Source organism: Bombina bombina, chromosome 1 (genome assembly GCF_027579735.1).
Source record: "Bombina bombina isolate aBomBom1 chromosome 1, aBomBom1.pri, whole genome shotgun sequence".
In the NCBI taxonomy this organism is placed as follows: domain Eukaryota; kingdom Metazoa; phylum Chordata; class Amphibia; order Anura; family Bombinatoridae; genus Bombina; species Bombina bombina.
In genome coordinates, this window is record NC_069499.1 from 249,333,240 (window position 1) to 249,355,484 (window position 22,245).

Below are 22,245 nucleotides of genomic sequence, written 5' to 3' on the forward strand. Positions count from 1 at the left end.
GAGGTGACGTTTTCACCTCTTAGCCAATAGCCGTGTGGTAAATAAGGCTCCCATGGGAGCCAAGCCGGATTTACTGCACGGCTATTGGCTAAGAGGTGAAAACGTCACCTCTTAGAAAAAAAAATTTTTAGTTGTGGGCTGCTGTACAAGGTAAAAACGGCGATCGATTTAAACAAATAAAGGAGCTTTCTACATGAAGTATCTTATACTTCATGAATGAAAGTCCCCTTTATTTGTTTCAATAGTCAATCCTAGCATTTGTACAACCCTAGGATTTACTTTCACTTTAAGATGTCCAAATTACACGTATGATAGAACAAGAATATCTTATTAAACATGCAAAACCTATAGGAAAACAAGAACATATTGGTCAAAACTATCCATCCAAATAAACCTCACAAAACAGTGTTTTTTTTTAATATATTCCAAATACCAGGAGGAATAACCTATTTATCCAGGCTGGGACCTATTTTCATTATTCTGGCCAGAAACCACAAATGGAAGAAGTAATACACTTTTCACCATATATTTTGCATCAATAATACATTTTACTTGATGAAAACTCTAAGGGCTCCATTTATCAAGCAGCTGCTTCATAGGTCCACTGATCCTTAACCTGTCCACCACCTAAAAGGTCGAATGGGATGATTGACAGCTCCTGCTAGTGGCCAATCGGCCGCCAGTGAGTAGGAGACGACATTTCTGGTGAAATGCTTGTGCATGATAAATGCGGACAGCATATGCTCTCCGCCTGCAGCATTGTCCAGCGGACATGATTAGCTACAGCGTATCATGTACGCTCCACATTTGATAAATGAAAGTATAAAGCCTCTTCTTAAGTTTTAAGAATTAAAGAACTTCTTTAAAATCTGTTTAGCCTGTTTCATATGGAACAAAGACAATAAGACTTAATTTCTCATTCTTCTAAAATAGAGATGAGGGATTGCTGGAACACAGGTTACTGCTCCTGACAGAATAATCAGATTTAGAATAAATTGTACTTCTAACAAATTTAAAAAAACAAAATGGTCTTCTTGGGCTGGATCACAAGAACATTTAAGTCTAACCATTAGAGAACGTGTTCTGCTCTCTATAGATCCCAGAAGAAATTACATTAATGTTTTAGAAGAGGGGCCATGACTCACTGTACCATTCTGATGTGGGAACATAAATGGACTGAATTAGTAATAAAATCCTTATTTTCCCTGACCATGAGAGAAATTACCAGAGGTCAGGCTACCTAGTGAGCATGAAAACCAAGAAAAACAACAGCAGAAACAATGATTGAGACTGTTTGTGTATAGTATTTGGTTGTCAAGGGTTGGCCTGATCCTAGTAGCAAAAGTGTCTTTCGATCTCTGAATTAAGTAAGTTTTGTTTTTCCAAGTGGTAATGAAGATGCTAAATGGTTCATGTGAGAGAAATATACACAAACAAACATACAAGTCGGGAAAAATCTACTAGTTAGGAGAGAAAAAGATACTAGTGCATTCAAAGTTAAATATAGGAAAACGTTCATACTGGCCTACTGAAATATTTTGCAAATCCAGGACTAGTGGAAACTTCCAGCTCTGTATTTTTAATTTTACAGATAAAGATGAGCACTCAAAGTCTAATTATTTATTTTGAGATCTAGGCAAGGAACATTAAGCACTTCCCACTAGTCATAGGTACCGCCAGAGATGACGTGTTTGCACATGTGCAGCTAATCTCCTTCAGATTGCTGCAGTATAACCTAGGTTTCAAAATAGTGGCACCAATAATTAGAGGGAGATGCATGAACTATATTTAGTGTTTAATGTCCCTTTAATGTTAAATACATTATTTCAAGAGGATCCAAGAGTGCTTGTCTTTATCTTCATGATGTAATTTATAATACAAAAAAATACCTTATTGACATTTAACACTTGTACAACAATGCTTCACAAAGTCTGAGAAAATCAGTGCAGAGTATAATATAGAAATATATTTTTATTTGTGTAGATTATTGGAAACACTGTGTCTCAGTTGTCTATCGGCCACTCTTCAGAGAAAGATGGAGCTGATCTTCAGAGAATGACATCGCTGCTCATTTCCAGATCTAATCACTTTAATATTAATAAGTGAAGAGAGTTTTGAAAACACTACATTTTCATTATGTTTTCCCTGATAAAGATGGTGTTAATGCACGAAATAAAAGATGCCAAAACTGCAAACAAATCCAAAATGTAAAGTTTATTATGAAAATGGTACCTGCCAGATGAATCAAAAAATTAATTTACATAAAAGACAGTATGTATGGTGTGTAAGCAGGCCTACAAAAGTATAAAAAGAACCTTGTTTTAAAAAAAATGAAATTATGTACAGATTTTTTGCTCATTTCACCATTTTTCTGCACCTTATTAATTTGATGGTTAATGGAAAAATAATGTTCTCTCTTTTTTATACAACAGATGAGGCACGTCGAGTTAAACTGAGTTAGTTTTTAAAACACAATAAAACGTACCCATAACTTTCGCACTTTTTAAACGTTTTAATATATATAATATGTATTTTTTTTAACGTTTAAGTTGGTAACACTGCTTAGGTTCACAGGAACAGTTCTTTCTATTTTATATTATTTCTCCTTTCTTCCTTTTATATATTCACCAAACATGGCACCAACCTCATAAAGATCTCTTATTATTGTACAAGAAATAGTTAAAAACACAGACACATTGTCACAAATAAAAAATGACTTTTTTTGTCATTCTTTTTGCAAATTGTCAGACAATTTATTTTGAAAGCAGCTGTTAAATTCGCTTAACTGAAATAACCAGAATTTTTCAATAGTTTATTAATATTATTAATATTATTATTTTTTAATCTTTTGACACAACACAAACATTTATTTTTAAAAATTCCAGAAATAAAAAAACATAACAGAAAAAGAAACTGGAAGAAAAAATAAAACAGGAAACAAAGATGGAAGACAAGGGATAAAATGCAAACCTTTGAAGTGAGACATTATAGGTATTAATGTGTTCAGCCACATTGTCCTTCTTAAAAGAAAGGAGTTATACTAGAATGTAACTCCATAGATGTATAGGTTCTAGCTCCAGATACATCTAGACCCTGGGGTTACTGGTCTGTTCTCTGGCAGAGATTTAGTATTAACAAGAAAATAAGAATTGTTGCCTTCTGGACATATCAAAATGGAAACTTGTAGAAAGAGGGCCACAGGGGCCCTGGCATATTTCTGTCAGTGCAGTAAGACACTCGAGGGGAGTAAGTAAAATGAGACTACGTATTGTCACGTGCCAAACTGTATGGAAATAATGCATCCAAATGAAAGTCGAAAAATGCTTGATTTAAAAATGATGTATATATTTTATTGTCAAAGTGGAGAAAACATTAAGGAGACCACAACATAAAATGGGTTAATGATATATAAAGATATTGAACGTTAGCATTAATTTTAATGGGGGGAAATCTCAGATTTATTATTGACTTGTCCTCTGCCAGAGACAGTGGTGCATGCATGTATTGTGTATGTGTATAAAAGAGAACATAGATAGTTGTAAAACCCACTATTGTTTACACCCATTTCCAGGCTCTCTGTAGAGATAAAAGTGCCCCGGAAATGGATGGACAATGTGAGAAAACATGGCAAAGAGAAAACATGGCAACGCCCTTCCCTCTCTCACACAACATATGCAGGCTTCCTTTTGGAAAGGTTTTTATGGGAGAGACGGACACAGGACACAGGTGAAGTTACAGAACAGTAGTTAAGACAGTATTGAAATTTCACAACAGTAAAAGCGATTGGCAAATCAAAAAATAAAGAGCAAAATTACCCATAGGGTGTACTGACAGTGAAAGCAGTGTTGCCACTATACGAACATCCACGAGCCCCCAGGTACCACCGATTCACTGACACACAGGGAGTAAAGAACGTGACAGACCGGACTACAGATTTCATAGCACAGAGAAAGACGACAGATATCAACACTCACATTAGCTTAGAATATACTGTATATTGTAACACGCTGAAATTGGAATGAGACTGACAGCTAGAAAGACACTTGGAAATTTTTTTCCTTTTTTTTTTTTACCATTTTCCTTTTTTGACTTTTTTTTTATACACAAAGCAACACGATACAGAGTCTCACACCTGGTATTGGATGTTTACAGATAAGCTGCCACATGGACGGGAAAAAAAGGAAATAGAAAAAATCCCCCTTTTTAATTTTCCATTAAGTTGGAAAAAGTTTTTTTCTCTCTGTCTTGTTAGCAATTCACTTTTCAATTTTGTTGTAATCCCCCCTCCATACTGGGATAGATATATATATATAAATATATATTTGTGGATATATAACATATATTTCATTCTCAAGTAGAACTGGTTCTGAACGTGGATTTGAAAGCGTAGTGTGACATTACGGCACATACAGGGAAAGAATGAAATAAAAAATAAGGGGCAAACATAGGGGATAGGTTAATAACACTGCTGTAAATTTCTAGAGACCCCTGCTAGGGACATGTAACGATCAAGTGGGACATGAGAGCTAGTATTGTAATCTGAAATTTGAAAGACTCCTCCCTCTATATGGAATGCCCTTATAGCTGCCGCCTTGATACTGGAGACATTCTAGCACTTAAAGAAAGAGGTAAGATTGCTGCAATGAGTGAAGCACTGGAGGGGTTATTAAGGTGAAGCTGGATGAGGAACATGTTTAGGATTTATATTAGCCTACGCCTCATCTAACACCTCTACAACTTATTTTTTTATCTACTTCCCCCACACTGAGGCTTCTCTTCCACTTTGCTAGATGACAGTAGCTAGGTTATTTTGCACATGTACTATGTGGGGTGTCATTACAACAAAAGGTTAAAGCAATAAAGATACTTTATGTTAAATAGTCCCAAGTGATTTCTGCTGCCTCCTCAACTGATGCTACCTTAGGTATGGGAGTAGTTGGCTTATGGGTAAATAACCCCTGAGGAAACTGGGTAAGCTTTAGATTTACTTTATTCCACCTGTAATGATACATTATCATACAGGGGAACAGTGACAACTTTCAATTTAGAGTCACATTACACTAGTCTATGATTCAATGACTCAAAGGATGTTCACAGATTTTGTTTGGGGCATTTCAGAGCTCTGCAATGTCTCCCCTGCTACAACGTTCACACCCCTCTTGATATTACTATACAGATTAATGTAATAATGCATTTTAATCATACATGGTAAGTCAGCAGCATATATTTAAGGATGACAATGATTATCTTGGTAATATTACAGACACTGATTGGCACTTGAGCACTGGCGCTTCCTACCATTGCAAAACTATGATACATTCATTAACAAATATGACGTCTGAAACTCCACCATTATAAAAGAACGTATTACAGACACCACAAACGTTTTAGTCATATACACAGAGCTGGCAGAACTCTTTACTAAACAGTGCAACATCTTATTTTGTGCTAATTGCTTTAAATAAACATATAACATAATCCCTAGCTGTTTTATCCTTCATAATACACCTTTAAATTCTCCCTAATATTAGAGATGAGGTAACAATGATCACTGACATTCAACATTAGATTTACTATAAGCATAACCCAAAGTCATGTTTTTCTCAGAATCTTAAGTGATTCCTTTTTTTCTTAAGCAGCTCGTTATAATGTTCTCCAGTTTGCTATACGTAGCAAATCCTCTAAACTCCTAATACAAATTCATTATTAACTATCCTAACTTCTCCTATCTCTCTTCACAAAATGGTCGGCTCAGAGAAGGCAGCAGCAAAATCAGTAAAAATAAAATCAGAAGGGGATCCAGAGGAAATAAAACACAAAATGACTAGCTGGACACACAACAGGTTGGTGGTGTTAAGTGACAGAGCAATGGGTACAAAAAACAGAGGGCAATACAAAATTAGAGATGGAGCCTGTAAACATTCACAGGGAATACCATAAAATAAGCAAACTAAAAGGGGATAAAGTTATGAAAGATGGTGACTATGAATAATTATGATTATTGGCTTTATACTTGCAGCATATATATATATAAGGAATGACTGGTCAGATATCTCACCTATTTATTTGTGTTCCTAGCCATATACCTGTCTCTTGGGATAGCTGGTTATATACCTGTTCTAAGGCTTGTTATTAAGAATATATAGGCCAATGATGTACAAAATGTTGTTCTGAAAAGTAGTGTGTACAGGAATCTCTTTGTATATGGGTCTCTGGAATGTCACAGTCCATTATTCTGAATGTAATAGTCCATCTCTAAGCCTCAAATGGGTATTAAAGTGTTGACCGATGTTCCTGTATATGTAAATTAGTGAAAATGTCAGGTCTGGGGGTGTTTTTGTCTGTTTGAGTGTGAGTTTGTGGCTAATTCAAAGCTGTACTTTGAAAACAAAAGTGTTTACTTCCCTCCAAGACTTAAAGAGGGCATGAAACCAAATTTTTATATTATGATAAAGTTTAGATAGAATATTTCATTTTAAACAACTTTCCAATTTACTTCTAACTAATTTGCTTCATTCTCTTGTTATCCTTTGTTGAAGAAACAGCAGTGCACATCGGTGAGCCAATAACATGAGGCATGTATGTGCAGCCACCAATCAGCACCTCTTGAGCTTTTCAACAAAGAGAACAAAACAAATTAGATAATAGAGATAAATTGGAAAGTTGTTTAAAATCACATGCTCTATCTCAATCATCAAAGAAAAATTGTGTTTCATGTCCCTTTAAGGTGTGCTCAGTGTGATAATTCCCATGTATGCATATAACTCACACCCTAACGCCAGTTCACCCTGATCATTTAAATCCTCTCACTACTGCTGCTCATAGCCTTCCTTATTATAGGTCCTATACCAACACCTTCTAACCATGAGGTAGATCCAAATCGTTTAGAAAGGTTTATCTAATTATTTTTCTACAAAATTCACTATTAAAGTATATGGGGATTTTTGTAGATAAATAATTTGATAAGATTTCCTAAAGGATTGTGATCAATTTGCTAACATGATCAGTTAACCATTCAAGTGCTTCAGCTCACTATAAACAAAACAAAAAATCCCATTTGTCTCCTGATTTTTGAAGATTAGGTTCTTTGAGCATCAAATAATTAACATTCCCCATTCTCTATTAGTTATAATATCCTATGCAAGGAGGCAGATAAGTCATTCAAACAGAGAAAAAAAACAGATACCCTAAACTTTTCCTATAATCCTTATATTTCCATAGTGGCCTATTTAGGATGAGAGACTGAGAAGTATTTAATTGCAGTATAGGAGGTATTTATTTCACAGGCACTACATTTAGTGTGCTTGCAATATGGCACAGAGCCCTGGGACATCTGGTCATAAGTAGACATGAGTTAGACAACTTAATAGGGCTGTGCCTCTCTCAGACCTGGCAAACAGTTTACACATTGACTTGAATAGTTACTATTTCCTACAAACTATTCTGCCTATCACTTTTGTGTTGTAGGAAAGAAAATTGTAGATAAAACCCACCTTGTAATGGGTGAGAGTTTTGGATGGGAAGTACTTTCTTTCCTGCATGTGACACGCATGTATGTGTATGTTAATAAATACAGGGACAAATGCCATGTGGCAAGGTATCTTGGTTCATTAATCCACACCAATCTTAGAGCCTGTTTTACCCTTATAGTGCTGTAGGGGCTAGGGACATATTACAGAGCAGTCATTTCAGGACAAAGAAGTTATAGTAAACTGTAGTGCAAGTAGTATGAACCCCTTACAGTGCACTGCCAATGTGGTCCCTCGGGCAGCAAATGTATTAATCTCTATAAACTCAAGCAGTAAGGAGGGACAGATCCCAAAATCACAAAGAAACAATCTAAATGGGAACCTGTGATCTATACCTTGGAACATTGTTAAAGGGGGGGTTAAAAGAGGGGATGAGGGGGCTCGTTAAGGATTCCAGGGGCAATTCTAGATGTGAGTCAAAGTGCTGGAATATTTTAGGTTGTAAAGGATCAGAACACAGCCGCTGCCCCTTCCTCAAAACAACGGAGCAGCGGGCACAGTGCCGCGGTCCCCATGAGAGGTACCGGTTACCTAAACCAAAGCCGCAAAATGGGAGAAGGGACTGGGATACTTTGCAGCCGTGAAGTGTGGTGCGGAAGACAGTGCTTCTGGTCCCAGAATGCTTTGAGGAGGATCATTACACATTTGACTGACTTGGAAAGACCCCCTCCCATAACGGCTTTGGATTAGACAACAGTGGAGGAGACTTAAGGGCAGTTTTAAGCTGCCCCTCATACCAGTACATTCATCTACATTCCATTATAATGTCCTTTCTCCAGTACTCTCTGAAGTCTGTCCTTCTCCTCCTCCATCTCTCAATCATTTCCTCTGGTCTCTCAGTCCTCTTTCCGTTCTAGAGTCTGTGCTGAGTGAATACCATTGCTGTATACTGGGAATGGGAGGGAGGAGAAAATACCCTCAGCAGTGGTAAAGACGCTGGCGGCAGGCACCTGGGTGAGGCCAGCGCCTGTGACAGCTCCTCCAAATGGCCCAGACATATTTAACCGATGCACGTGATGATACAACATCTCCATAGGGGTTTTAGGGTCCAGTCCAAAGCCCGGGCCATTCACATCTACAAAGTTCACAGGGTGGGCATTTGGGAGGAGATTGCCCTGCATGGCTAGTGTTACCTCTGCTGGGGCATAGCGGATGGTGCCCGTAGTGTACACCCTCTGTCCACTGCTTCCTGTGGCCGCTAGTGTTCCTGCCACGCGGTGCACTAGAGGCAAGACCACATTGCCTGCCTGAAGCCTCTGTAGAGCCTCCAGCTCCCCTGCATACAGTAGGGAATTAGAGGGACCACCTGACTGGGGGAGCTTCTCTCTGGGGGAGGCAGACAGTGGAGGGGACAGGGGGTCTGAGTTGACTGGAGCCAGGCCACCTGAGGGTCCAGCAAACTGAGATTTACTACGTCCGGCTCCCTCTGCCCCTCCTGGGGGTGTGAGAACAGAGTCCGGGATGGAGACATGGAGGGCTGGGGGGGCAGCAGCAGAAGAGGGAGAAGGAGAGAAGTGCTCACCCCCTGTAGGAGGCTTGGTCATACTGTAGGGGGATTCATTGCGAGAGATCTCACGGTTTGGGGGAAAATTCCAAATGCTGCTGTCATTATCAAAGTTAATTGGCTCTGACATTTCCGTTTTAATTTTCAACACAGAGGAAGAAGAGCAGCTGCCTGTGGGAGGAGGGCTGGTGGGAAGCAATCTTGGGGGATCTCCCAATGCACTTTCTATACCTCCTGGACTAGAGCCACCAGAAAGACGCCTCCTGCGCCCTCCGCAAGGCCCAGCACCATTTCTCCGCCTCCTTTTTCTTCTCTGGTGTCTGCTCAACAACCCAGTGACTCGTACTCCCCTCTCTTCATCCTCCTCCTCTTCTACACTTTCAGAGTCCTTAGCACTGTCAGAACTCAGGGACTCTGGTCCATGCACATCTGTCTCACTCTCAGTGTATCTTTCCACCTTGATGTGCATAGGGCCCATTGCCCCAAGTGCACTTATGCCTCCAAGAGGTCCAAGTCCACCTTGTTCCATTTCTTCTTCTGCCTTCCTAAGCTCACAGTCCTCACTCTCTTCACTTTCCTCACTGCAAGCATCGCTGGAGCTGTTGGCGTCCTCATCACAGTTCATATCAGGATCTGAGTGTGGTCCTGGCTGCTTGCGGTCGGGCTCTGGATCCTCACTCTGCTCTGAAAGATTGCCCTTACCATCTGACTTGGGGTTCTCATTGTCTTCTGTGGAGGTTAAATAAGAGAATTAGTTTGCATGAATGAACCACTCATTGACCTCTTAAAGATCTGCATTTCCCATTATAACTATTTGAAATTAGAACTATAGTAAAGAAGACCCTAACTGTTCAGAAAGTTCTATATCAGCAGCAAATGTACAAACAGGAATATGTTAATAAAGTTATATGTTAAGGGTCTTGTGGATTGTTAATAGACTTTCAACACTTCAACCTGCAGAATTATCATCAGTGGCGTCACTAGGGGGGTGCGGGCCGCACCCGGGTGACACCCTCCAGGGGGTGACACCACCAAATTTTATTGAAATTAAAAGAAATACAATGTAGAGATGCATAGATTGTTTTATTAGAGTGGCCAGGATTTGTGAACATTAGTGGGACTGGGGAAGTTGTAGACACTTAATTTTTTTGCCCCTTGAGCCAGCGCTGCAATTTCCACAAATAGTTTTCCTGGCTGCTTTTGCTTGTTTGTACTTTACTCCTCCCCTTCCCAATTTCACTATGAATGTTGTGGGCGTGCCGTGGGGCTTGCAAAGTTGTGCTGCTAGCCTAAACCTGCTCACTGCTCAGTGACGTGTGGAGCAGTGGAGTCACTCACTGCTGTGCTGTCTCTCTAAACGGGAACTGGGAAATCGTGAGGGGGATGCCTGGCACCTGACCGCATGACTGTCTGACACTGTCTCTAAAGTGAAGGAGCCATGTACGATGCCCACCAGACCGGTACAGTTACGGTACACTAAGTGCACACTGAAGAGGTAGGAGGGGAGGGTGGGCGGGGGTCTGGGGGTGGGCAGAGTGCAGAGGTGATTGACCATAAGAAGTGGTAGGCACGCGGCCCGGGGCTGTGCACTGACAGACTTGGAACAGAGTCAGAGAGCAGAATTTTCATAGTTTGCGCGCCTAAACCTTTTCTTTAGTGATTTATTTTAGAGTGCTCTGTTTATCTTTCATTTGATGCTCTGCTGAACCAGGGAGCAGCTCTAGGCATGAACTTTATAATTAATGCAGTGCAGTTTACATATTTTGTATGTGTGTGTGTCTGAGTTTTTGTGTGTGTGTGTGTGTCTCAGTGTTTTTGTGTATGTGTGTCTAAGTGTTTGTGTGTGTGCGCCTGAGTGTTTTTGTATGTGTGTGTGTGTCAGTGTTTTTGTGTGTGTGTCTGAGTGTTTGTGTGTGTGTGTGTCTCAGTGTTTTTGTGTGTGTGTGTGTGAGTGTTTTTGTGTGTGTGTGTGTCTAAGTGTTTGTGTGTGTGCCTGAGTGTTTTTCTGTGTGTGCTTTTATGTGTGTGTTTCCGAGTGTTTGTGTGTGCATCTGAGTGTGTTTTTGAGTGTGTCTGAGTGTTTGTATGTGTCTGCTTTCTGTGTGTGTGTGGGGGGGGTTACACCATAACTTACCGCACCGGGTGACACCAACCCTAGTGACGCCACTGACTATCATTACTATTTACTCAAACAAAAAGATTGTAATACAGTTCATTGATTATTTATGCATTCCAGTATTCAGTAAAATAATACTAGATTTGTCTCGTTTTCTTTGTTGCATCTAAAAGATTTAAAATGCTTTACAGTCTTTTTGTTTCTTGAAAATTTGATTTCTCTGGGCTTTAAAAAAAAATATTTTTCATTCATGTGGAGGTTGCCTCTGTTTAAGAACTATGCTTGTGCTATCTATCCCACAGATGAGTTGTGCGAAGACTGTTAGGTAAAAAAATAATAATAATAGCATCATGTCATTTCACATCTAAATTCTTATGCTATTTTTAAGATTTTGAACTAATTCCATTTACTTATTAGTTTTAATGTTTTACCTGTGAGTTTCCCCATGCAAATCATTCCTTGCACTTTAACAGACAAAGCACTTTTAGAATATATGGGCTAGATTACAAATGGAGCACTAAATTACAAGTGGCTGCTTATTGCTACCGCAAGCTCAAGGTACCAATTAGAGCTCCGAAAATTAACCAGAGATTAAATCTCTAGTTATTTTTTTAAAAGTGACCCAAATGCCCTCAAAATAGAGTTTTGTTTTGTTCTCTTGTTATACTTTGTTGAAAGGGATACCTAGGTAGAGTCAGGAGCTGCTGATTGGTGGCTGCACATATATGCCTCAGGTTATTGGCTCACCCAATGAATTCAGCTAGCGCCCAGTAGTGCATTGCTGCTTCATCAACAAAAGATACCAAGAGAATGAAGCACATTAGATAATAGAAGTAACTTGTTTAAAATCGTATTCTCAATCTGAATCAGGAAAAAAACATTTTGAGCCAGATTTCGAGTGGAGAATAGAGCTTGCTTCCATAGGCTACAATGAGCAAAAGAACTAGCGCAGCGAAGGGGGTAAGTAGCGCAACAACGGCAGCAAATTGTAAATATATATGATTATATACATATATATTTATGTGTTTATATATTAACACCTAAATATAATAAGAATATACATATATATTTACAGGGAACACACAGTTTCCCATAGACCGCAATGTAAAGGCATTTTTCAGTGCCATTTTTTTTCTAACACCCCAGACAAGCTAAGCGGATGACACTCCTCAACCAGAAAGATAGAGAAGTCGTAGTAGCCTTCTGCCCCTTACGCTTCCCCGTATAGATGACAAACAAAGAGGAAGATTGTCTGAATTCCTTAGTAGCCTGAAGATAGAACTTCAAGGCACGAACCACATCTAGATTGGGAAGCAAGCGTTCCTTCACTGAAGAAGGATTAGGACACAAAGAAGGAACAACAATTTTTAGTTTAATGTTACAATCCTACACCACCTTAGGGAGGAACCCTAATTTAGTATGTAAAACCGCTTAATCAGCATGGAAAACAAAATAAGGGGGGTCACATTGTAAAGCAGAAATCTCAGAAACTCTGCGCGCAGAGACAATAGCCAACAAAAAAAAGAACCTTCCAAGATAACAATTTAATATCAACAGTATGCATGGGCTCAAAGGGAGCCTGCTGAAAAACACTCAGAACAAGATTGAGGCTCCAAGGCGGAGCCCCAGATCTAAACACAGGGCTGATCCTAGTCAGAGCCTTAAAGGACTGCACATCTGGAAGCTCAGCCAATCTCTTGTGCAGAAGCACCGACAGGGCCGATATCTGTCCCTTCAGGGAACTAGCAGATAGACCCTTCTCCAGTCCATCCTAGAGAAAAGATAAAATTCTGGCAACCTTAACCTTATGCCAGGAAAAGTCACGCTCTTCACACCAGTACAAGTCCTCCACACTTTATGGTAGATACGACGAGTAACTGGCTTATGAGCTTGAACCAGAGTGTCGATAACACTCTCAGAAAACCCTCTCTTGGCTAAGACTAAGCGTTCAATCTCCACGCAGTCAGCCTCAGAGAATCTAGATTTTGATGAACGAAGGGACTCTGTATCAGCAGATCTCTGCAACAAGGTAACCTCCACTGAGGAGATGAGGACATCCCCACCAGATCCGCAAACCACGTCCTTCGCGGCCACCATGGAGCAATCAGAATCACTGATGCTCGCTACTGCTTGAAGTGAGCCACCACACGAGGGAGAAGCGGTAATGGAGGAAAAAGATATATGAGTCTGAACCTCCATGGTACTGATAGGGCATCTATCAGTTCCGCCTGAGGATCCCTCAACCTCGATCCGTACCTGGGTAGCTTGGTATTGAGGCGGGATGCCATGAGCTCTATCTCCGGCATCTCACACTCGCTGCATATCTCTGCAAACACCTCGGGGTGGAGAGACCATTCTCCTGGGTGAAAGGATTGCCTGCTGAGGAAGTCTGCTTCCCAGTTGTCCACACCCGGAATGTGGTTCGCTGACAGCGTACATCTGTGAGTCTCCGCCCACTCTAGTATCTGAGATACTTCTTTCATCACCAAGGGACTTCTCGTTCCCCCCAAAAATAAAATTTATGCTTACCTGATAAATGTATTTCTTTTTTGACACGATGAGTCCACGGCCCGCCCTGTTCTTGTAAGACAGGTTGTTGGTTATAATAAACTTCAGACACCTCTGCACCTTAGCTTTTCCTTTCTCTTCCTAACTTCGGTCGAATGACTGGAGTGGGAGGGAAGGGAGGAGCTATTTAACAGCTCTGCTGTGGTGCTCTTTGCCTCCTCCTGCTGACCAGGAGGTGAATATCCCATTAGTAATTAAGATGATCCGTGGACTCATAGTGTCACAAAAGAAATAAATTTATCAGGTAAGCATAAATTTTCTTTTTTGTCTGTCCTTCTGTGGATATATCTTAGCTTTGGAGGAATTTGATACCACATTAGAAGGTTCCCCTCCTTCTGTACTCATTAATAATTCCTGTTTATATTGTGAGGAGGCCGTGGTTTGCCCGCCTGCTAAATTTTGTTCCATTTGCCCAAGCACTGTTCTAAAGTCTAAGGGAGACAAGCCTGCTAATACTCATAGCGCTATTAGCCCCTCTGAGCCGTCTACCTCTCAGGAATCTGTGTCCCGAGAGATTACTACCCTTTCTACACTACTCATGGTGTCCTGTATGGACATTATTCCTTTTGCCAGATTCCATCTCAGACCCTTACAACTATGCATGCTAGACAGAACCTCCTTTAATGAAAAACGCAGATGCTCAATTTTAAATCTAAAGGAGGGTTCCTGCGCTGAAGGAGGTTTAGAAACTGAAGTATCCGACTCAGAAAGTTCACCCTCTTAAGCTACAGAGGTTAACTTATCCTCGGATAGCTGGGACATAGTAGCTAAATCCGACAAATATTTAGATGACTCTAGGTCAGGAGAACTATGTTTAACCTTTCTCTTATGTTTGCTAGAGGGAGGTAAGGCACTCAAGGCCACAGACACTGCCGATTGTAACTACGCAGTAAAGTCCACAGGAAAAAAAGCCTCCTCCAGATGGAGGATTAGTTGGTCCACGGGGAACTGCATGTGGAGCAGGAAGTGTAGAAAGGGTAGTAATCTCTCGGGACACAAATTCCTGAGAGGTAGACGGCTCAGAGGGGCTAATAGCGCTATGAGTATTAGCAGGCTTCTCTCCCTTCTTAGACTTTAGAACAGTGCTTGGGCAAATGGAACAAAATTGAGCGGGCGGGCAAACCACGGCCTCCTCACAATATAAACAGGAATTATTAATCAGTACAGAAGGAGGGGAACCTTCTAATGTGGTATCAGATTCCTCCAAAGCTAAGATATATCCACAAAAGGACAGACAAAAAAGAAAATTTATGCTTACCTGATAAATTTATTTCTTTTTTGACACAATGAGTCCACGGATCATCTTAATTACTAATGGGATATTCACCTCCTGGTCAGCAGGAGGATGCTAAGAGCACCACAGCAGAGCTGTTAAATAGCTCCTCCCTTCCCTCCCACTCCAGTCATTCGACCGAAGTTAGGAAGAGAAAGGAAAAGCCAAGGTGCAGAGGTGTCTGAAGTTTATAATAACCAACAACCTGTCTTACAAGAACAGGGCGGGCTGTGGACTCATTGTGTCAAAAAAACAAAACATTTATCAGGTAAGCATAAATTTTCTTTTCTTTTTTAAGAAACGATGAGTCCACGGATCATCTTAATTCCTAATGCGATTAAATACCAAAGCTAGAGTACACAGATGATACAGGAGGGACAAAACAGGGAACCTAAATTGAAGGCACCACTGTATAAAGAACCTTTCTCCCAAAAGCGGCCTCAGCCGAGGCAAAAGTGTCAAATTTGTAGAACTTTGAAAAAGTGTGAAGCGAGGACCAAGTCGCAGTCTTGCAAATCTGTTCCACAGAAGCTTCATTTTTGAACGCCAATGAGGAAGCAACAGCCCTCGTGGAATGAGCCGTAACTCTCTCGGGAGGCTGCTGTCCAGCAGTCTCATATGCATAACGTATGATACTCTTCAGCCAAAAAGAAAGAGAAGTAGCCATAGCTTTCTGTTCCTTACGTTTTCCTGAGAAAATCACAAACAAAGAAGAAGACTGACGAAAGTCCTTAGTCGCCTGTAAGTAAAACTTCAAAGCACGGACCACGTCCTAATTGTGCAGAAGTCTTTCCTTCGGAGAAGACTGATTAGGACACAAGGAAGGAACCACAATCTCCTGATTGATGTTTCGATCAGAAACAACCTTAGGAAGAAATTCTAGTTTAGTACGTAAAACTACCTTATCTGAATGGAAAATAAGATAAGGAGACTCATACTGCAAAGCCGAGAGCTCTGACACTCTCCGAGCAGAAGAAATAGCAACAAGAAATAAAACTTTCCAAGATAACAACTTAATATCTAAGGATTGATTAGGCTCAAATGGAGCCCCTTGAAGAACTTTGAGAACTAAATTAAGACTCCATGGAGGTGTAACTGGTTTGAACACAGGCCTGATCCTGACCAGGGCCTAACAAAAAGACTGTACATCTGGGACATCCGCCAGACGTTTGTGTAACAAAATAGATAACGGAATGGGAACAATCACTCCCATAGCAGAGAGGTCTCCTACACAGTGTAAGAACGCCTCTCTCTTTGTCTGGTCTGCAGATAATCTTGAAAGGAGAAATCTGCCTCTGGGAGGACAAACTTTAAACTCCAGTTTGTATCCCTGAGACACTATTTCTATTGCCCAGGGATCCTGGACATCCCGAGAAAAAGCCTGAATGAAAAAAAGAGAGAGTCTGCCCCCTCCCAGATCCGGTCCCGGATCGGGGCATGCCCTTCATGGAGACACTGACCGGCTTCTTGGACTGTTTTCCTTTGTTCCAAGAATGACTGGGTCTCCATGTGGGTTTAGACTGTTCTTGCTTAGAGGAGGAAGAGGAAGAGTTTCCTTTGAAATTTCGAAAGGAACGAAAATTGCTTTGTCGTCCTTTTTGTTTATTCCTCTTGTCTTGCTGGAGTAGATGACCCTTACCTCCCGTGATATCAGAGATAATCTCCTTCAGATCAGGTCCGAACAAAGTCTTCCCCTTGTAAGGAATAGCTAAAAGCTTACACTTGGATGACACATCCGCAGACCATGGTTTTAACCATAAGGCTCTGCGGGCTAAAATAGAGAAACTCAATATCTTCGCTCCCAATTTGATAACTTGAAGGGAAGCGTCTGAAATAAAGGCATTGGCTAGCTTAAGAGCCTTTATCCTATCTTGGATCTCATCCAAAGAAGTCTCATTCCTGAGAGCTTCAGACAGTGCATCAAACCAATATGCCGCCGCACTAGTGACGGTGGCAATGCACACAGCCGGTTGCCACTGCAGAACCTGGTGTACATAAATCTTTTTGAGTAACCCCTATAACTTCTTATCCATTGGGTCTTTGAAAGCACAACTATCCACTATGGGAATAGTAGTTCTTTTAGCTAAGGTAGAGACGGCTCCTTTTACCTTAGGAACAGTTTGCCAAGCCTCCTTAACAGAGTCGGCTATTGGAAACATTTTCTTAAAAATAGGAGAGGGAGAACCGAAAGAATTAAACAAATTTACCCGGCAGTGGGCGCCACTTGTTGGAGGGGATGCGGGGCCGTAGGAATGATGCTACATATATGGTGGCACTGCCACCTGATACTCCCTTTCTGCAGGAGTGTGGAAGCTAATGGGTACATTTAGGCTATCACCCCTTACTGCACTCCTAAATTATAAACAGGATAAAGTCTGTAAAATCAGATGGAAATTACTACAAATTAGTCTAAACAGTGCGAAGGCACTTATTGCCCAGAAATGGAAATCTGCAAGTATTCCCACGATACAGGAGTGGACCCTCTATACATCAGAACTCCTATCAATGGAGGAATATTCCTTTTATAGAAATGGCAATATGGCCTTCTTCTACGAAGTCCAGTTCTATTGGGAGTCCCTGTCCCACACCCCAAGGGATGTGGATAGCTCCGATCTACCCAAATAATTCTCCCGACCAGACCCCCCCCCCCCATATGGAGAATCAAGTAGGATAGGATAAAGAAAAGTATGGTATAAGTTGTATGCAATGCATTATCACACACTGTTATAATATTACGCATGTTGGAATTGGAAATGTATAAATTCACTTATCTTCAGTTACACAAATGGTATTATCTGGAAATAACTTTTTCAACCGGAAGAGAGAGGGGCCTTAGGCTACCTCTCTTGTTAAGCTTTATCCCATGGACCCTTTGGCCAATGCTTCCATTTCTGGTTAAATCCAGTAACATTGCAACAGATCAAAACTATGGACCCTTTTATGGACAATCTCATCTGGAAGGGCTGTGGGTAACTACATCATGTTGTTTCCATATAGTATGCTACTTTGTATTGTTTCCAATTTCCAAATAAAGGTGTTTTCTGGAGAGAAAAAATTAAAAAATTAGAGAGGGAGAAAAGGGGATACCCGGTCTCTCCCAAGCCTTAGCAATGATTTCAGTAGCTCTTTTAGGAACTGGAAATACATCTGTATAGGAAGGAACCTCAAATTATCTGTCCAGTTTACTAGACTTCTGAGGGACAACCACCACTGTGGTGACCAAAACCTCCCTGAGTAACAGACGAAGGTGATCAAGCTTAAATCTAAAAGATACCACCTCTGAGTCTGTCAGAGGTAATAAACCCTCTGAATCTGAAATTTCTCCTTCAGAAACTACTGCAGTACTCTCCTCTTCGTGTCGCTGGGAGGATACCTCTAACACTGCAACAATCTCATCTTAAACCTTGCTTACTGAATGTCTGGCCTTTCTCTTACGTTTGCTCTGCAACATAGGAAAGGCAGACAGGGCATCAGAAATAGTTAAAGACATAAGAGAAGCTATGTCCTGTAACAAAATCCCCGCAGGGACTATAGCTGAGGCGCAAGGCACTGCTTGAGAGGGCAGTAAAATTTGGGACGTTTGGGGAGAAAGCTGCGGCATAAATTGACCTTCATTATTGGACTCTTGGACAACATCTGCCTTAGAAGAGACTGGCTCTGAGAAAATCTTATCCCTATAACTCAAAGTCCTTTGAATACATGAAGTACAGAAAGGGATTGGTGGTTCCACATTAGCATCAAAACATAAAGCACAGGTGACATCTTGCAAGTCCTCCTGATCCATGCTTGCACACAATTTACCAAATAATAAACTTTGTTCTATGAAAAATATTTGGAAAAAACTGAGTGAGAACAAAAAATGTTACTGTCTCTTTAAATACAAAACGGTACCTTTTTATTTTGCAAACTGACAGATTAAATAACGTTTAATACAAAAACGGTCTTCTTATGTTGCAAAAACAATTCAATTCAACCTCTGCACCTCAGCACTCTGCTGAAGTGCTCCTACCTTACTGAAGATCGATAAGAGACACTTTTCTGTCTGCAGACGATCCGTTTGAAGCGACAATAACAGCTGTTTTCAAGCAGAAAATGCTTCAACTCTAGAACAGACCGGTCAAATCTAATGCGCACTTTCCCTCCCTATAAACTGAAACGCTACGGAGTGGCGCGCAAAAAATGGAAGGACCGTCCATTGTGGGCGTAACCTACACCGCTCTTTTCTTATGTTAAATAACAGAATTTATGCTTACCTGATAAATTACTTTCTCCAACGGTGTGTCCGGTCCACGGCGTCATCCTTACTTGTGGGATATTCTCTTCCCCAACAGGAAATGGCAAAGAGTCCCAGCAAAGCTGGCCATATAGTCCCTCCTAGGCTCCGCCCACCCCAGTCATTCGACCAACGGACAGGAGGAAATATATATAGGAGAAACCATATGGTACCGTGGTGACTGTAGTTAGAGAAAATAATTCATCAGACCTGATTAAAAAACCAGGGCGGGCCGTGGACCGGACACACCGTTGGAGAAAGTAATTTATCAGGTAAGCATAAATTCTGTTTTCTCCAACATTGGTGTGTCCGGTCCACGGCGTCATCCTTACTTGTGGGAACCAATACCAAAGCTTTAGGACACGGATGAAGGGAGGGAGCAAATCAGGTTACCTAAATGGAAGGCACCACAGCTTGCAAAACCTTTCTCCCAAAAATAGCCTCCGAAGAAGCAAAAGTATCAAATTTGTAAAATTTGGCAAAAGTGTGCAGTGAAGACCAAGTCGCTGCCTTACATATCTGGTCAACAGAAGCCTCGTTCTTGAAGGCCCATGTGGAAGCCACAGCCTTAGTGGAGTGAGCTGTGATTCTTTCAGGAGGCTGCCGTCCGGCAGTCTCATAAGCCAATCGGATAATGCTTTTAAGCCAAAAGGAAAGAGAGGTAGCAGTCGCTTTTTGACCTCTCTTTTTACCAGAATAAACAACAAACAAGGAAGATGATTGTCTGAAATCTTTAGTAGCCTCTAAATAGAACTTTAGAGCATGGACAACGTCCAAATTGTGTAACAAAGTTCCTTCTTTGAAACTGGATTCGGACACAAAGAAGGTACAACTATCTCCTGGTTAATATTTTTGTTAGAAACAACTTTCGGAAGAAAACCAGGCTTAGTACGCAAAACCACCTTATCTGCATGGAACACCAGATAGGGCGGAGAACACTGCAGAGCAGATAACTCTGAAACTCTTCTAGCAGAAGAAATAGCAACCAAAAACAAAACTTTCCAAGATAGTAACTTAATATCTATGGAATGTAAAGGTTCAAACGGAACCCCTTGAAGAACTGAAAGAACTAGATTTAGACTCCAGGGAGGAGTCAAAGGTCTGTAAACAGGCTTGATCCTAACCAGAGCCTGAACAAATGCTTGAACATCTGGCACGGCTGCCAGTCTTTTGTGAAGTAAAACAGATAAAGCAGAGATCTGTCCCTTTAGAGAACTTGCAGATAATCCTTTCTCCAAACCTTCTTGTAGAAAGGATAGAATCTTAGGAATTTTTATCTTGTTCCATGGGAATCCTTTGAATTCACACCAACAGATATATTTTTTCCATATTTTATGGTAAATTTTTCTAGTTACAGGCTTTCTAGCCTGAATCAGAGTATCTATTACAGAATCTGAAAACCCACGCTTTGATAAAATCAAGCGTTCAATCTCCAAGCCGTCAGTTGGAGGGAAACCAGATTCGGATGTTCGAATGGACCCTGAACAAGAAGGTCCTGTCTCAAAGGTAGCTTCCATGGTGGAGCCGATGACATATTCACCAGGTCTGCATACCAAGTCCTGCGTGGCCACGCAGGAGCTATCAAGATCACCGAGGCCCTCTCCTGATTGATCCTGGCTACCAGCCTGGGAATGAGAGGAAACGGTAGGAATACATAAGCTAGGTTGAAGGTCCAAGGTGCTACTAGTGCATCTACTAGAGTCGCCTTGGGATCCCTGGATCTGGACCCGTAGCAAGGAACCTTGAAGTTCTGACGAGACGCCATCAGATCCATGTCTGGAATGCCCCATAATTGAGTTATTTGGACAAAGATTTCCGGATGGAGTTCCCACTCCCCCGGATGGAATGTCTGACGACTCAGAAAATCCGCTTCCCAATTTTCCACTCCTGGGATGTGGATCGCAGACAAGTGGCAGGAGTGATCCTCTGCCCATTGAATTATTTTGGTCACTTCTTTCATCGCCAGGGAACTCCTTGTTCCCCCCTGATGATTGATATATGCAACGGTCGTCATGTTGTCTGATTGAAACCTTATGAATTTGGCCTTTGCTAGTTGAGGCCAAGCTCTGAGAGCATTGAATATCGCTCTCAGTTCCAGAATGTTTATCGGGAGAAGAGACTCTTCCCGAGACCATAGACCCTGAGCTTTCAGGGATTCCCAGACCGCGCCCCAGCCCACTAGACTGGCGTCGGTCGTGACAATGACCCACTCTGGTCTGCGGAAGCTCATTCCCTGGGACAGATTGTCCAGGGTCAGCCACCAACGGAGTGAATCTCTGGTCTTTTGATCTACTTGAATCATCGGAGACAAGTCTGTATAATCCCCATTCCACTGTCTGAGCATGCACAGTTGTAATGGTCTTAGATGAATTCGTGCAAAAGGAACTATGTCCATTGTTGCAACCATCAATCCTATTACTTCCATGCACTGCGCTATGGAAGGACGAGGAACAGAATGAAGTACTTGACAAGAGCTTAGAAGTTTTGATTTTCTGACCTCTGTCAGAAAAATCCTCATTTCTAAGGAATCTATTATTGTTCCCAAGAAGGGAACTCTTGTTGACGGGGACAGAGAACTTTTTTCTTTGTTCACCTTCCATCCGTGAGATCTGAGAAAGGCTAGGACGATGTCCGTATGAGCCTTGCTTTTGACAGGGACGACGCTTGAATTAGGATGTCGTCCAAGTAAGGTACTACTGCAATGCCCCTTGGTCTTAGAACCGCTAGAAGGGACCCTAGTACCTTTGTGAAAATCCTTGGAGCAGTGGCTAATCCGAATGGAAGTGCCACAAACTGGTAATGCTTGTCCAGAAAAGCGAACCTTAGGAACTGATGATGTTCCTTGTGGATAGGAATATGTAGGTACGCATCCTTTAAATCCATGGTAGTCATAAATTGACTTTCCTGGATGGTGGGTAGGATCGTTCGAATAGTTTCCATTTTGAACGATGGTACCCTGAGAAATTTGTTTAGGATCTTCAA

The 22,245-nt window shown here is 41.3% G+C and overlaps 1 protein-coding gene across 1 annotated transcript in view; it reads right to left on the minus strand.

The window, feature by feature from the left end:
• Positions 1–2,193: 2,193 nt before the first annotated feature.
• Positions 2,194–22,245, minus strand: part of NPAS3 (neuronal PAS domain protein 3) — a 535,722-nt gene continuing 515,670 nt past the window's right edge. The window contains exon 10 of the mRNA XM_053697924.1: positions 2,194–9,762. Coding sequence (XP_053553899.1) covers positions 8,366–9,762 — 1,397 coding nt within the window. The 3' untranslated portion in view covers positions 2,194–8,365. The remainder of the gene's footprint in view (positions 9,763–22,245) is intronic.